Here is a 16,864-nt window from a genome sequence, read left to right as displayed (position 1 = left end):
ATCCAGTTCAATTACTTGACAAACACAATCCCAAATTCTTTCAGTCAGTACTGCTCCATTAAGCAGGCTTCGGCTGCATTCCTGGCTATAGGAAGCAGAAATTTGTCTTTTGCTATAGTGAAATGAGCATTGTGTGAATAGATCCAGCCCGTCAAGAAATCAAGGTCGCATTGAATGACTAACCACTCTACACCTTTCTTTACCATTCAACAGTGATGTTTTAATCATGGACAAATCATCATTAGAAATAGCACTGGGCCCACTACCGTGAAAAGAAACCCATTAAAAAGAGCCCTATTCAAGTGAGATTCCCCCACGATGACTGATTTGTGAGATGTGTCAGATGACTGATCTTTAACCTATTTAATACATTTTATATTTTTTAAAAGTTCTAAGGTACTAAATCAAACACCTAAAAAAAGATTATTCAGCTAACTACATCAACTAAATTTATAACATATTCAAAGACTGAGATAAATTGTTTGACCAATCCTCTTTCTCTTGAAACAGACTACCTTTCATTAGTGTTTAACTTCTGCTAACTAAACCTCCATCACTCTTTTACCTAGTTTCCTGGGGGTTGTTGTCAAAATACCAGTCTGTGCTAACCTGCCTCACACAAGTTGCCTTTCTGAGTATTTGCACAATAAAATGGCACACCCCTGTGTTCCAAGGTAATATTCATTTACTATAGCATAGGGTCTGAGGTGATCCCAACTCCACTAGGACCCCTGTACAAGGAACAGAGGTCTCAGCTTGCTGATTTAAGAGAGGTTATCCCAACAGGCATCACCATTTTCAGTTATTACTGGACTTGAAAGCACGTCGTCCCAAGGTAAAAGAAACCAAATGAAAATTTTTATGAGGACATCTGCTTTTTTTTTTTTTTTGTATCACTATTACGAACTAAAAACTGTAGAGTTTTTGTCTATTTAGAATAGAAGAGATTCCAGCAAATATACTAAAACTAGAACTTTTAGTTTTGCCCACATGGATTTTCCTTCATGTTTTGTTTCCATTTTTTTTTTCCTTCTTTATTCCGCCTTCTATTTATACTTGATAGCTATTTATGGCCCCTATTCCCATTAGAGCTAAATACTAGAGTTTTACTTTTTAATGCTCTCTTCATTGTATAACTGAACCAGAACAGAGTTTTAGCTAAAGTTGTTTTGTCTCATGTCAAGGGATGTGGCTTTGGAGATATACAATTAATATATTTTCTTTAAAGAAAAAAAAGAAGAAAGAACATTTTCTGTTCAAATATTTGCTAAGAAATTTCTACAGCTGTGGGAATTTAGTCCTTCTCAAGCAAACCATAGTAGAGGTTGCGATCGCCTTCTCTTCACCCTTAATGAATATAATAAACTTATGATCCCTGGGCCAGTAGTAACTTGTATTATTGCTGTATTTATCCATCATTGTGTCATTCAAAACACAGTTATGTAGCAGTGGCTGCCGCATTTTTTAACTGTGAAAAAAACCCATGAACTTTAGAAACTCAGTTCAAGCTTTATTTACACTAGTGACAGATCCTACAGAAAAATCACATTTCTACTTGATTTCTTTTCAGATGGAAGCCATTTTACTGATCATCCTCATTGTCTTTTGCAGTACTTCTGCTAGCTCTACCACCTATTTTGAGAGCCGTGTATTGTTACTCTAATTTGGTTTTTAGCTTTCCTGATATTCTCAAATACTCTGCATTTTTGACTGCTTTTGTGCTCTGAGCAGACATTTGCAATGACTCCAAGATGTCACTCCTGAGGAGGAAAAGCTAGGTCAATACTACTGCACAGAAATTTGGGGCAGTGCATCCATTTATCTTAAGGAGCTTTTAGCTTCTGTATAATGAAATATAGTCCTGGGAGCAGTGACTTGCTTTCTGGATTTCATCATCCATGGTAAGTCCATCACAGATGAACATCACTCTTGCCAGCCACGTTTTAAGAAAAGCAGGAACATGCACATATTCTGGCTCTGGATCCCAAATGGACCATCTGCCTGAGTTGCCTGCCCAAGTCCTGGAGAGAACAAAAGTTCAGTTGCGTCTCTCTTCTCCGTGTTTCTCAGCAATGTCACAACAGCATGGGACAGTCTGAGTTACAGTAAAAGAAATCAGACCATATTATTTGCCATAGTACAAACATATTTGTAATTTAACTCTACAGCATTTGCACGTGCATCTGAACTGGGCCAGGTGTCTGTGCTGCAGTGAGGGAACTTCTGGAGGTACTATCAGCCTGGATGCAGTGTTTCTTTCTGGAATCGATCATCTATGAACAATGGGTACCGATAAGATACAGGAGAAAATGTTCCAGCTTCACCAGCCATTGATCTGTGAACCACCAAGCTGCATCAAGCAATACAACGGTATCCTTTAAAGTTTCAGGAACACACTGCACATTTCCAAAGTTTCCAGCTGTTTGCTGGGTAAGGTTTGAAGCTACACTGATGAGCTATGCAATCCAACGCCCAGCTTTTTGACTGTCTGTATAGATAAGTCCATATAGATACTGTTCATTTAAACAAGGGCTCTTTTTGGCATTTAACTTGGCAAATAAAGAAAGAGCTAAATACACAAATATACAAAACTTTAATCCAAAGCATCTCCTTTGCTGTTGAAAATGATAATAAAGTTTGCAATAAATAAGAGACAAAATATGTAAATATTTGAACAAAAATATAATTCAAATAAATGAGAGAAATTCCTGTTTTCACAGCTGGTCATTGGTGCTAATTGCCAGCCTCACATTTCATCTTCAGGAATCAGTTGATAAAGGTAGCCATGACATATTTTCTGTTAAAGAAGCCATTCATTTGTAGAAGGATACATACCCGTTGCTCCCATCCCCCACAAGAAAATTCAGTCAGCAGACTTTGCAAGACATACTAGTGCTGCAGCTTCACTGATCTTCATATAAGGGATTTGCTTCACTTGGGACATGTGCAAAAGCTTTTTATTGCTTGTTGGATTTTACTTTTTTTTTTTTTTAATATCACCTGCTACTGTTTTTGTAACTCCTCACTTTCAAAGGCAACTTAAAAAGACTTAACCTACCACGAACCTCCCATCAAGTCCACTCTGGTAGAATGGAAGTTACGGGAATGATGCTCCACTATTACCAATGATTTAATAATAAAAGCCATCTTAGTAGACTCACGCTATGTATCAAACACCAAGTAGACAGAAGCCGGGAGGCTCCTCCACTCCAGCCCCTCCCTGGTATATCTCAACCTTGGTGTTAAGAAACTGTCTTCTCCTGGGATATGAGGATAATTTATCATCTATATTATGATGCATCTTTCTTGTTTCATCCAGCTGCCTTCTTTGGAAGAAATGGACAGCTAAAGAGACTTAAACAGATTATATCCTAATTAATAATTAACATTTAAAGCAGATATACAAAATGGCTCATAGCCAAATGGGAAATAAAACCTTTTTTTAAAGCTACAATTAATTTTTTCTAGCGATGAAATGATAAGAAGTACAAGAGGATATTTAGAGACATTTATCTGCATATTGAAATAGAAGTATTATGACCTGAAAAAATTATGGAAAGGTTCCTGACATCTGGTCTTCCTTGAAAACAAAATTCTTCCATTGTACTCAAGCAAAACACTGAGTAGCAACTACACAACAAAGCTCTGCCTCCTACCCCAAGAAGTATGCTCCCGCACCCTTCATATTTTTTTTCCCCTCCCCTTTGTCTAAAAAGTAAAGAAAATGTATGAAATCAAGGCAGTGTGGGAAAAAAAACCCCACAGGATTCAGAGGGCAAATCCTTACATCTTTACTTACTCTCAGCAAAGTCTGAAAACAAGTGGGATTCAAAACCAATGAGCTCTACAGACCCCGTTAGATCAAGTGTTGCAGGGCCACTTTGCTGCTGCTTTTAAACTCTGGGCTGCTGAGCTATGAATATAGAAAAGGATATTCCCTGGTATTTGAAGACAAACCTGAAAACATGCATTACATTTTGTTTGTTTGTTTGTTTGTTTAAAGTTAATAAAGCATCCTTTCCCCCATAACTTCAGCAATGCATTTCAGTACTACTAAGTTCAGTCCTTACATTTGGATTTACTCAATCCCTGTCTATCCAAAGAGCATTTCCTCTTCCCTCAAAACCATGGCTGCTTTAATCCCAAGGCCCAGAATATACTTCAGCATTGACAGTAGGAGCAGAAGCCGAGTAGCCAAGACAAGACCCACTACTTGCCATGGCTGATGTCACTCTTTGTACCTCAAATCTCCACAGATGGTTTCCCTCTGTCCTGTGTATTTCTGAAGCAGCAGCCATAGATGGTATCCTTCATCCTGCTACCTGACACACAGCATTTTGTGTGGAAAAAATGTGGAGGATTCAGCCAGAACCTCCTTCTGACAGGTGCAACAACAGAAATAACCAGTACGTGAATCTGGCACCCTGAGCACCTGAGATACTCCTGACAAGACCTTGCCACCTCCTTGTGGTCATCAGTCCAAGCCTCTCCCTCCCTCAGTGTCCCCTCCCTTCAGCATCACTCTATAAGTCCCATCACCAACGCCGCTCACTGGCTTCTTCTCCCTCTCTGAAGTTGCCCTGTCTACTCAGGCTGGAAGACTCACAGGCACCAGTGACCAACGTGTCTTCTCCAGATGGAGACTGTACCAGGCAATGTAGAGGATTTACCTGCTGATCGATCCTTTGGTACCACTGTAATAAGCCGGAATAACTATAAATTGTTATCTTGTGCCAAAGTGTATGAGCCAAACTAGCCAAGATGCTTCCAATGGAAGCTGATTTGGCAGACTTGTTCCGAGTCTGAACATTAAAAGAAAGGAAACAGACCTTATTTTTAAGGCTGTGCTAGGAAAACATCCCTTGCAGAAAGTGAATAATAAATATACTGCATGCCATAGTAATGTCCGTGGGGGGAGGTAAGGGATTGCTATAAAATATAGTATTCCAACTACTACAGATGTTGCTGCTAGAATTTACAGCTTTCTCTGTGTGCTTATCTCTCCTCACCAGTTTCTGCACATTGAATCCCATTCAAACATGGGTCGTTTTAAGCCATTTTTTTATTATTTTAACCTTTTTTTTTTAAGCTACAATTAATTTCTTCTGTGTTATTCTGTAATGTTAAATAGATTCAAGACCTGTATTTACAAACCACATGCAAGCCTATTTTGGCACATGTAAATTACATGCAAATACATTCTAAATTAGTTTGTTTATCACTCCAGAATTCTAATCCAAAGGTTTTGGTTTTTTACATTTAGTTTTTATTCTGACATGTTTACAAATGAGTTTGACTCTGGAAAATAACTTAATAAACTCAGGGTTAGCTATGCAATTAGAGGAGGCATCTGGGAATCATAAAACCTGGAAAACAATATTTACATCTTTTCTACATCCAAGATTCCACATTTTTTCCCCCCTTAAATTCATCATTTCAAAATATTGCAGGTATTTTTGTGTGAGGACAAACAACAAGAATTCATTTTTATAACCAATGACCCCTCTCTCCAACAAGCAATTCATGGGGTAGCACTGGATAAAATGCACAAAGTAGAAGATTTCATTATAAAAAAAGAAAATGAAAAATAACTGAATTAACATTGATCATGACTTTTCAACAGCATTTCTTATTATTACAGCCAGGCAAAGTCTCCTGTGGGCAGTAAAGCTTTCCCATGTATTATTAGCCCTCTACAGAAAGCTATGAAAAGACACAAATCTGTTTTGTCAAAGGACAGAAGAGCATTTAGTTATAAGAGAAAGTATGGTCATAATCCATTGTGGGGTTAAAGGTGAAGAAAACAGAACTATAACACAAAGCCTTAAGAGAGTAATACTCCTGCAGTTAATTCCGGAACACCGTAGCAGAGCCGCCTGGTTTGTGGGGAGAATACATTCTCAAGGCAACCTGACATCTATACGGTTTATATTTATTAGTAGCAGCACTATTATATAGCATCTCTATTTGTGCTAGGTACAAACACACACGGCACCATGGCTCCTGCTTCGAGAGGCATTTGTTGAAGATGCCACAAGTGTCCACATGGCCGGCGTGAAAGCCAGCGCTGTGACAGAGGTGACCACTTGCGCCTGGGTGCAGGGGGACAGAGGGGTGGGAACATCTCGCTTGGCCATGCCACTGCTGGTGGTCCAGCCCCGCTGTTGGTGATCCAGCACAGAGCCTAAAGCAGCTGTCCCAGGTACTCAAACTGCAACATTCAGGAAATTTTTCTAGTATATAGAAAGCTATTTTAGTGCTTGAATAACAAAAATCAAGTCATCCCCTGGAGTGGGGCGGTTCGGTTCAGGATCACATGCTAACAGTGCATGAAGTTGCTCTCAGTGTCAGGTTTGTCAAAACTTTGACAACGACTGGAGGTTTGGTCCAAGTAAGAGGCCACTTAAGTGCTCTGGATCAGATCCCAAAGCAAATTTGCAGCAGGTCTCAGTAACTGGATGGATGCCTTTTACACCCAGCCATGGGCCCTACACCCTCACAACCACTGGGACAAACCGCAGATAGGAGGGTTTAGTGCAGGGGATGGCAGAAACAAGGCAGGATTTCGCACCGCTCCGAGGCTACCTGGAGGATGGGCAGGAAAATCAAGGTCTTTACAGATAATTTTTCCTTCCTTCCTTCCGGTAGTCCCCAGAGGATAAGGACAATAGAGGCAGCTGTGTAACAGGGCAGGTAATAGAATAAAACCATCAAGAATAATATGATCCCTTGCTGTCTTCAAACACACTTGCTTTCATTTTGATTTGCACAGCCCAGCAAATACAACTCTACAGTTTATGTTGCCCTCCCCAGGCCCCACTGCAGACCTTGTCCCACACTGCCTGGTGCCCCTTCCCCCTCCCCGCGCCCCCTGGCTCCTCTGCCAGCTCTCTCTGTCCTGGCACTCGCAGCATTGATGCGGTCCAGTGCAGCGTCTTGTATAGATATCACAGCTATCTGCAACGTCAGAAGCAAACCATGGTGTTAAAACAGCATTTCACCTTCCTTTAACCTGCTTTTTAAGGACACTGCAGTGATACTACTCCCTAACAGTGCTCACGTTATCTCATTTAGCAGCATCTCGGATAACTCCCTCCAATCCTGCACTGAGCTGTGTGATGAACAAGTCACTTTTCCACCATGGGTTATCCTGCGCTTTCAGTCTGAATTCACAAAACCATCACACCTTCTCCATTCAAATCTCTACTAACAACTCCTTTGTGCCTTTCAAGTTACAAGCTCAAAATAATAATAAAAGCTCTAGGTTATCCTTTCTTGTGGGTTTCCCAGTGACCTTGACTGACTGCTTTAACAGAAAATGTTCTGCATACCAAAAAATGAGCCCATGGACAATTCTTAGAAACAAATGAGCTAAGAAAAAGTCCTTTGTGCAGTTCCAGCTCCCTTCTTCCTCATTTCCATCTGTTGTAGCTGTGTAATCATCACTGTTTTGCCATTTTCTGTCACAGCAGAGATTGGAGGAAAGGGGTAACAAAGAGGCTACAGAGTCTAGAAGTGTGACAAACACAAGTAGCGGGCAGCTTCTCAAAAATGAAATGCAGTTCTACTAAAATAATCTTTTATTTTTGACATTCTCTTCCCAGGTTTCCTGCCCACTGCCCCTTGCTTTATCTATTTAAGTCACCAACTATTCAGGGGCTGCCTGGTATCACACTCTGCATCCCATACAATAACATCCTTATGGACTGGGATACATGGGTGCTACTAAAATAGAAATGAAACTCAGTCAGCTGTATGTGCCATGCTAGGTTAAAAAAAAAAAAAAAAAAAAAGGTCACAAGCAAAGGTTCAGATCCAGGTGCAATTCAGCAGCACTGGAATGACAGTGCCCTAAAGCCACTTAAAACAAACAAATAAACAGCAACAACAAAAAAACAGAGTCAGGGCTTATTTATCTCGGGCATAGCACCCAGATAATATGGCTTGTCGGCATCTGGACCGACACTGGCGAGTCTGCTGCGAGCGGCACGGCTCTGCTATTCAGGTCTCTGCTAGCTCATGCATTTCTGCATTGTACTCCATTTTGTAGTGTCAATATAATCCTCTGCTGTCTTCCAGACATTTACTACACTGATTTTCACTAAGTCCTGTTCAGATCACTTAGCAGATAATTAAACAAACAAACCAAAAATATTCCTAAGTGAAGAGACTGTTTCCATACAGATGCCCTTGCAATTAAAATTTCATTAAAAAGGAAGAAAGCTTTCCATTCTTTCTAAAAACATCTGATACTCAAGGAAGGGATTTTTTTGAAGGGGAAAAGAAAAAGATACTATTTTACATTTTCCTCAAGCTTACACAAAAAGAGAAGGAACACAATACACCTGTGCACAGAATTGCTCATTTTCACTCTCTCTAAATGAGCCAGACGCTCATTCTGCACATTGTGAAGTAAAACAGAAAGCATTATGTGCAAACATTTACAGTATAAAAAGCCTTGTCACCTGGGATACTTGCTGCTTTTGAAAATTCCGGTCAAAGATAAAAACCAAGACAACTCATTGTAATCAATTATGCACAGATAGTCCTCAGCGTATGGGCAATTCATAAAAATAACACTAAAAACTTAACGTGGATTTACATGCAGAAATGAAATATGGACATGGACAAAACACTAATCTTCTGATTGGTATCTTATATCGACAATCCCTGTTGTATAAACGAGTCTCTGGCTAAATAGCACTTCCTTGAAAAAATTTCCAGCAGCCCTTTAACCACCCTCGCTTACACAAGAGGAGCTGCAGACACAGCCCAGGACTGTGTGAAGGTTACAGCAGGCTGCAGTTGGGGAATCAGCACTACAACAAGCTGGACACAGGTTTTATTTCTGCGTAGGCAGGGATGATTAACTCCCCCATGCATCCAAAAAGCACTCGTGGTGCAAAGAAAGCCATTACTTGACAATCTGGCTCTTTTTTAAAAGAGGGACTGCAATACATGGTGGCAAGCCAGACGTGATGCATAGCATTTCCCCTATACGTACACCCCCCTGTATGTACAGCAGCTGGTGGGAAACTGCAATGATCACCCTCCAACATTAGCCACTAAATTCAAAAAGGAAGTTGAAGATGTATTCAGGTTTCAGGCATGTACGAACATGCTATCATCATCATCCCCACTAATACCAAATTCATGCTTCGAGGTCTTTCCTATGTCTTTTTTGCTCAGCCTTAGTCAAGTCAAAGAATTCACATCTCGGTGTCAATCCTTTCATCAACTTTACACCCCTCAAAACCTGTAAAATATTTATATTTCCACGTGAGGATTTATTCCTGTTTTTTTTCTAGCTGACATCCCTTCGTCACAGGTCTTACACATTTTTGCCTAGGTGAGCCCCAAAAGGTATGCAGTGACTTAATGAGAAGATCAATTACTGTTCATAAGAAAAGATACTGTCTCTTTAAAGGTTATTTGAAGGTTGATTGCTATCTTATTGCTTATATCCTGCAAATCTATTCAGCCTTATGAATGAATTTGACCTTTTTATACTTACTGGGAAAAAAAACAGAACAGAAGTTAATTTACAGCTCTATAATACAACACTTTTTCCCAGAGAAATGAAAGGGCATTCAAATCGATACCTGCACAATAACACTCTGATGAATGTTTGCACCCAATTTTCTCATTTTGCTAACTTGAGATTGGGCATTTTGAATAGTTCTCAAAGAACATATTCTTTATGTGCTGTGAAGTATGTGGTATTGTGCCCAAACAATGCTAGAGGATAATCATTATAGGAGTATCACTGGGCCTGAAAAGGTCAGTTAGTTAGAAATGTCAGCTTTCAATGCAACTGTGCTGGACCTTCCTATGTAAGGATCCAATTAAAGGGACATGCCAAGGTGCATGGAAACATCATGGTGACCCATAATAATAATAAGGTATTGTGGAAAAGCTTGATATTTTTCTTCAAAAGTAATGGATTAGCCTTTAGAATATCTTCTCTGCAGTCTTATTTTGACTTTGCAAATATCACTTATTCTACATGTATCCAAAAAAAGGTCATTTTCTTAAAATGCAAAGGTGGGGATGAAGCAGCCTTACTAAAAGTAAATGTTTTGCAGCTAAATGGAAAACAACTTCTGGTTTCATTACTGGATCAAGAAAGTGTCATTTCAATACATCGCAAAACTGTGATATTTGAGAAGGATGTAGATGGTGTTTGGGGAGACAGATGGGGATAGGTCAGGGGACAGGCAGGAAGATCAGGGTGGATTTATTCTCTTGGGATGTGATGTGAGTGAAGACTGCCTGTGCAGGGAAAAGATGGTGGGAACAGCAACACTGTTCAGTGAGTATGTAGCATCTCTGCCGTTGTTATTCCAGCAAATGGAGAGGTTTAAGTAAGAACTAGGAAGGTACTGATGTGCACAAATAAGTAATTACAAGCAGCAATATTACTTCTTATCACAGCAAATGGGAGTTCTTACAGCTCTTCGAATACAGTAAAGATGAGGAATAGGATACAGTCAAATTTCCTGATTAGCCTCAGGACAGCTGAAACCAACTTAATGGCACTCACACACACACAAAAATTATTAAAAAAATTCCACGTTTTCTCTCTGCTTTCTGTTAGTACATCATCTGGCTAAAGTTTCACTAAGTCGAACAAACTTTTTCCTGTAGTTTTAATGTTCAGTGAAGACTGACAACACAGGAATTTCACCTTGAGTTGACACTAAAATATATATTTTACTTGTATGGTAGAGAAATTCTTGTACTGTCGGTTCAAACCAACCATCTGGGGTCCGTTGTCTTGCTGAGCAATGAGGTACTGTCCCCCAAGTTATTTTACATTATTGTGGGCAAATGAGTGGATTAACACCCAGTCTATAAGTGACATGAGAAGTACTTTCACTATCCATCACTGAACATTAAAAGACTCAATTATTAATGGAAAGATAAGTAACTTCTTTTCTCTACCACCTTTCCAAATAAAATAGCATGTGAAGCTTCACTAACAAACATGAACAGTAATTATGTTAGGCTGTTTAAAAGTGCAAGACGCTATCCCTTGACGCATACTTAGACCAAAATCGATGTACTATTAATTAATAAGGACTAGCAAAAATAGTACCTGAGTTTTAGCAGCAAACAACTTTCTGTCACATTTTATTACTCTGTATCATTTTTACTAATACCTGTCTTATAGCTTCATGACTTTGAGTTCATATTATTTTCATGCTTCAATTAGAAAGAAGTAGATAGCCAGACTATCCAGGAAGGTAATGGAAAAGTCTTGTAGCTGGGCTTAGTGGTGGAATTTATAGTTAAATGAAACTTTTGAATATACTATAAAACTTCTCCTTCCTTTATATAGTTTTACTTGAGGTCTCATAAGCAGTAATATGTAGAAATGCAAAACTTAATCAGCTAAAAAATACAGCAAATCCCACATATCACTTTATGCAATGCCAGGAGAGTAGAAATATATTTTCCTAACCAGAGGAAATTAACTAGGCAACAGTCCTATATCTATAATTTAAAGCTGTAAAATATGTATGGCAGAAACTAAAGCCACCTTAAAAGAATTCAGGGTAGTAGTGTATCACAAATTAATGAAATGGAGACATTTTTAGAGCATGCTGCCCTGTTGATATTAAAGGGGGGAGAATATTTCACCACATAGATCAGTCTGATAAATACTTTTAAAATCAAGCTTTTTTTTCCCCTGTTTCAAAGCATAAGAGCTTGAATATTAGGGGGAAGCACAAAAAAAGTCATTAACATTTCTGATCAAATCTCAATGCCACTCCACCGAGATTAGGAATACCTGACGTTGTCCCTGCATGGAAACCTCTAATGTGGTCAGAGGAAAATTTGCCTAAATCAAAAGGCAGGAATTACAGAGCCAGCTCTTACTTTATTTCACCTAAAACAGAGCTGAAAGAAACTTAAAATATATTCCATGCCGTAGCTAAGCTGGGCACTATGGAATATTCAACTACCCGAGGTTTTTTAAATGCAATCAATTTACTGCTGCCAAATGCAGTAAGTTTATATACATCTGGGAAACATGCACCTACGGTGCTGATGAATTTCTCCTGACATTGCACTGATTTCAAGAGAGTATTATTTTAAATTGGCAGTAGAGAGACTGGTGGAGAAGGCTAAAGCCCTTAGGACGGCTGAATCAAAGGGAATTTCAAAAGAATTTTCCTGATGGGTCTTGGATAATATCACATGTTAGCTATTTTCAAAGCCAATAGTTTCCAACACTCTTCCATTTACGGTATCAATAATTAAAAAATACTTCAGAGGGAGATGAGCTTACCTTACTGAGAAGAGAAATTGGAAAGCTGTATTATTATCGTAAACACAGGAGATGCAAAAAGCTTTGTCTCCATGGAAAAGCTACGGAAACAGGGATATCTTATTTGCAACTATTGAGTGGTTACCACAAAACGTGATGTATGTCCATGTTCAAAGTGTTACTAGAACACGATCACATAGAAATTAAGGGCAGATTCTCATCTGCTTTGTGCAGCAAGGCCAAATTAAAACACCTGAAGATCTGGGGGTTTAACCCAAAGTCAACGAGAAGTGTTAAGGAAGTGTTTTGGATCAAACTCAGAGGTAAAACTAACTTTAACGAAAATTTAAATTACCAAAACTTAAATCTCGTTATGTCCCACTCCCTGCCAGCATGTCCCTGCCAGCTACTGATGAATTTTTAACGTCTTTCCCCCACCCCACTGCGCACATCAGCTCTGACTCCGGCACCCTGAACTGTACAGCACGTTACAGTCTAATTGTAACTCACATGTCAAGGGGCAAGAAGAAAAGAGTGTGGCAAAAGCATTGATAAATTTAACTTAACATTCTCCAGCTACTCAGCAGTAAGGCAGAGCAGTGAACTCCCCTCCACATTTTACATGGGTGTCACTTACTTCAAAGGAATATATTTGAGCATAAGGGAGTCTGGCTTGCTCCCAGCCTATGCATCATTTGTGCCTGGCTGTTTCTGGAGACCCACAGCAAAGCAAAGGCTTCCTCCAGTTTGGGGTGCATTGTGGAGCTTTCCATAGCTGTTTTCTTAGGGGCAGTGGAATAGGTCAGCTCTGTACATTGCATACAAAACTTGCAGCTGGAGCTGCAGCTCTCACCCTCTGCGTTTCTTTTCTTTTTTCTTTTTTTTTTTTCCTCCCCCATTTTTTACAGAGCGCCCCCGGTCCAGGTTACAGATTAATGATCCATACCTGTCCAGTTTAACATACAAATGTGCTTTTAAGTCAAGCACCTGTTCCTCCGTGCGTGCATTGCTGGGTGTTTGGAAGCCACCTGGAGTAAGGCAAGAGGCAGCAGCAGGTCACCCTCGCTGCATGGGCTGGGCACAACGTCGGGACACGAGGAACAGGCACCACCTCCTACCCTTCAGTGATTCCTGGGGAACTGTGGAATGGCCACAGCCTTGGGGAACAGCACGACTACCATAAGGTAATGTTAAGGTTTCTATGATCCCAGAAACTCTCTTCTGAATGTTTTGGCACTTGTGTCTCAACACCCCTTAATTGACATTAATAGCATTATTTTACCTTGCAATTACTGTCATTAACTGGCTGATTCAATTTTTGGAAATTTTTTTAGTGGCACATGCAAAAGAGCTGTTGTAAATACCTGCAAGGAATCACCATCAATTCTTGACTAGATGTACAAAAACTGGTTTGGGGATTTCACAGACACGCAAAAGGAAAATTATATTCGTCATGACAAAAGTGCACATCACAGAGGTCACCTTTGGTTTTGAAGTCCTTTGTCTGTTCTTACAATTAAGCAATAGGGCTTTGGTGGCTGATACTGCTTGTGAGACATGGAGGACTTTCATACTATAAATAAGGCAGAGCGACCTCCTCCACAAACGAAGGCTGCCTGCCTGCGGCAAGGTGGAGAACAGGAATAAATCCCACAGGATTAACAGCTGCAACTAAATAGCCCAGTCCCTAATTTGAATCAGTAAATTAAGGCATGACAGTGATTATGGCTGATCTCAGCCATCATAAACGGTATCACAACTTCGTAAAAGCAGACTGTTGATGTCAGATCTTAGAGCAAGGACTCAAAGAATGAAATGTTTTAAAGTTGCAGTCTCCAAAGATAGATAAAAGCCTCACAACTATGATTTATTTTATTTTTGTATTTGTAGAGCCCAAACTAGACCCTTTAATCCACAAGGTTGACATTTTCCAATCCTACTAGGAATTAAGTGCCTAACTTTTTCAGCCTCTGAAAAATCTCAGCTTTAGGTTCTTAGGTAAGTTTGGCCTGATCCAGCGTCAGGCTTCTTTTGAAAATACCTTTTCTGAAAGCAAAACTGTAGGCACCCAATTATATAATCATGGCAGAAACATCTTTTTTTTTTCCTATTTAGCCAATTATTGTAGATTTCTGGCTAAATAGCAAAGGGTAAAACTTGCATTTCAGGAAAAAATGCATGTTGCAGAAAGCTTCTCCTCCCCACCCACACCCCTCCCACCACCCCTTTAGTGCAGTTATGTCTACCTATGCAATTATTGAAAACTATTTTGATCCTTCCAACTAATTGCTGTGTTGATTTAGTAGATGGCTGTATTAAACTGAGATCTGAAGCAATAGGTACTTACTATGATTACATCTATGCACAACCTCAATTTAGTCAACCCTTTCATTGTCTCAGTGAATTCCATATCTGAAATTATGAGGAAGGTATCAAAAATTCATGCTACAGAAAAGTCTCACGGTAAGTTATTTTGGTCCCCCAACCCTCTTTTTCTCTTATTAAAAAAATGTCTGTGGACTTTGGTGCCCTTGCCCAAGATCTCAGTGCTTCTTATGATTAAGACCTTCAGAGATCTTTTTCTTTTTCCTCTAGAAATAAGGAATGCTGAAGATACGAAAAATGAAAAATGTGCCATGTTTGTCCTTGAAGTTACAGTCAGAATAGTGACAATGGCTGTATCGCACTGTATTGTTGCTTTTATCAGCAAGTGCCCTGAGCATACATTAACATAATTGCAAACTGCATGGAAAGTGAACATGCAAAAATGTGATGCAATTGCCAATAGCCTCAAACATCTGTCCCAAAAAGTGTTCCTCCTCCTTGTTTTAATTCTTATTATTTTAACAAGGTTAGCGAAGGAGAAACCATGTCACAGATTATATCTACATTTAGAGTGTCAGAACAATTATTGATGCAAAATTGTTATCTAAGCAAATGTGTGTCACATTTTGTTCACTTCCCATAACACCTGTTCATTTCGCTAACACATTATTCCCAGTTAAAGCCAGGACTCATTAGTCCCAGTTAAATCCAGGACTCATTAGTCCCAGTTAAAGTGAACCTGAAAGCTTAATACCTACATACATCTGAAAAATTAAAAAAGTTAACCAAAAGGTAGCACCATTCAAGCACAGTGTACATCTGAAACTGGTGGGCAGCAAACTTCTGTGGCAGCTAATGGAAAGAAACTGAGCCAGAAAAATAGTAATAAATTAAAAGCCACCCGGCCTTAAAAGCTGCCATCAAAGAAGAACACTATTCGAGCGACCTGCATTTCAATCACCGCGCTGAGGCCTTTGAAACTCACTGTACCAAACAGCTCGACGCTTTCCCACTGTAATGAGTTTTAGTTTATCTCCTCAATAGGCAAATGACAAAAGGCATTATGAAGCAGGTCATTTGAAGCATTTTAATTTTACCTAAATATTTTCTGACCCACTTGGGGGTTCTCTGCCCTAAGCCTGGCCCTCCTGCCTCCCACCACGCGCAGAGGGCCACCGCTTCCTTACTCCCCGAACCGCTCACGTTTGCCATCAAGAAAAGTCAAACTTGCATTTCTGTGATACTTGAACACACGTTGTGAATTCGAGGGCATCTGCCCTGCAGATATACCGCTAACTGTAACCCCAGGAGGCTTAAAGAAATATCAGCACTCAAATTCATAGAGTAAAGGTCTGAAGAGGCAGCTCTGTGAATGGATAACTGCCCGGGGCTTTGCCAAGCACAATATAGCTGTCACTTGTTATTACGTGAAAGATTTTCTGGGGAACAGTGTTTTTCATTTTGCATGTCAGAGACAGGGGAAAAAACACATTTAGACAACCATCTCTTTAAGAAAAGAGAAGAGAGCCGTGCAGCAGAGCTCACTTACCAGGGCTGGTTATTGTCAGGAGGTCAAGCTGCCGTTTCTGCTGAAAAACAAATTATAAAAGGAATTGTTAAAAGGGGACTAATTTTAGCGGGTCAGCTTAGACCTGCAAAGTAAGTGTTGTGACATTTATAGCAGAATTAATTACAAGTTACATGGCTCACAGTAACTCTTTTGGATGGAATCCACATGTACTTCCTGTGGAAGAAAAAAAACCCTTGCTCAGTCCTTTTAATATGTTTTTATTTGCACTTACAAAGTGTTACTTCTTTTTTTTTTTTTTTTTTTTTTTTTGGAACATATACTTGAAATGGATAGCTAGAAGCAGGGATGGACCGATATATTTATAAAAGTGATTTCTGGTTCCACAGGGAAGAAGACAAGGAACCAAAGGAACCAAGACAAGAAATTCTAAGTTCTTTATTCATATCAATCACTGACTCATAGCCTGTATGTGATCAAACACAATTATATCGCCTTGGGGTGAACCTTTCAAAGACACGTAAAGGGATCTAGACAAACTCAAGACTGATAAAAGGAAAGCTTCTTTTCATGCTGAGCGCAGTCAGCCCATGGATCTCATTGCCACCAGATATCCCTCACCCCAAAAGCTTGCCACACTTGATCATCACTGGGTATGTGTACAGACAGCAAAATGCAGCGAGTTATTATGGCAAATAATCAAGTTTAAACAGATGAATGTTCTTTGGAAGTGCTGC

At 39.6% G+C, this 16,864-nt stretch overlaps 1 protein-coding gene across 4 annotated transcripts in view; it reads right to left on the bottom strand.

Annotated features, from left to right (window-relative positions):
- The window catches only part of LOC119155386 (BEN domain-containing protein 5), a 965,021-nt gene that overhangs the window by 432,222 nt on the left and 515,935 nt on the right, over positions 1 to 16,864 (bottom strand). For 3 of the 4 annotated variants that reach the window (XM_037404023.1, XM_037404019.1, XM_037404021.1), the window contains exon 6: positions 16,149 to 16,188. In XM_037404023.1, coding sequence (XP_037259920.1) covers positions 16,149 to 16,188 — 40 coding nt within the window. The remainder of the gene's footprint in view (positions 1 to 16,148; positions 16,189 to 16,864) is intronic. The other variant, XM_037404020.1, reaches the window with a different exon arrangement.

This window comes from Falco rusticolus, chromosome 11 (genome assembly GCF_015220075.1).
Source record: "Falco rusticolus isolate bFalRus1 chromosome 11, bFalRus1.pri, whole genome shotgun sequence".
In the NCBI taxonomy this organism is placed as follows: domain Eukaryota; kingdom Metazoa; phylum Chordata; class Aves; order Falconiformes; family Falconidae; genus Falco; species Falco rusticolus.
The sequence above is the reverse complement of the archived record's forward strand: the minus strand, read 5'-3'. Positions and strand labels throughout refer to the sequence as shown.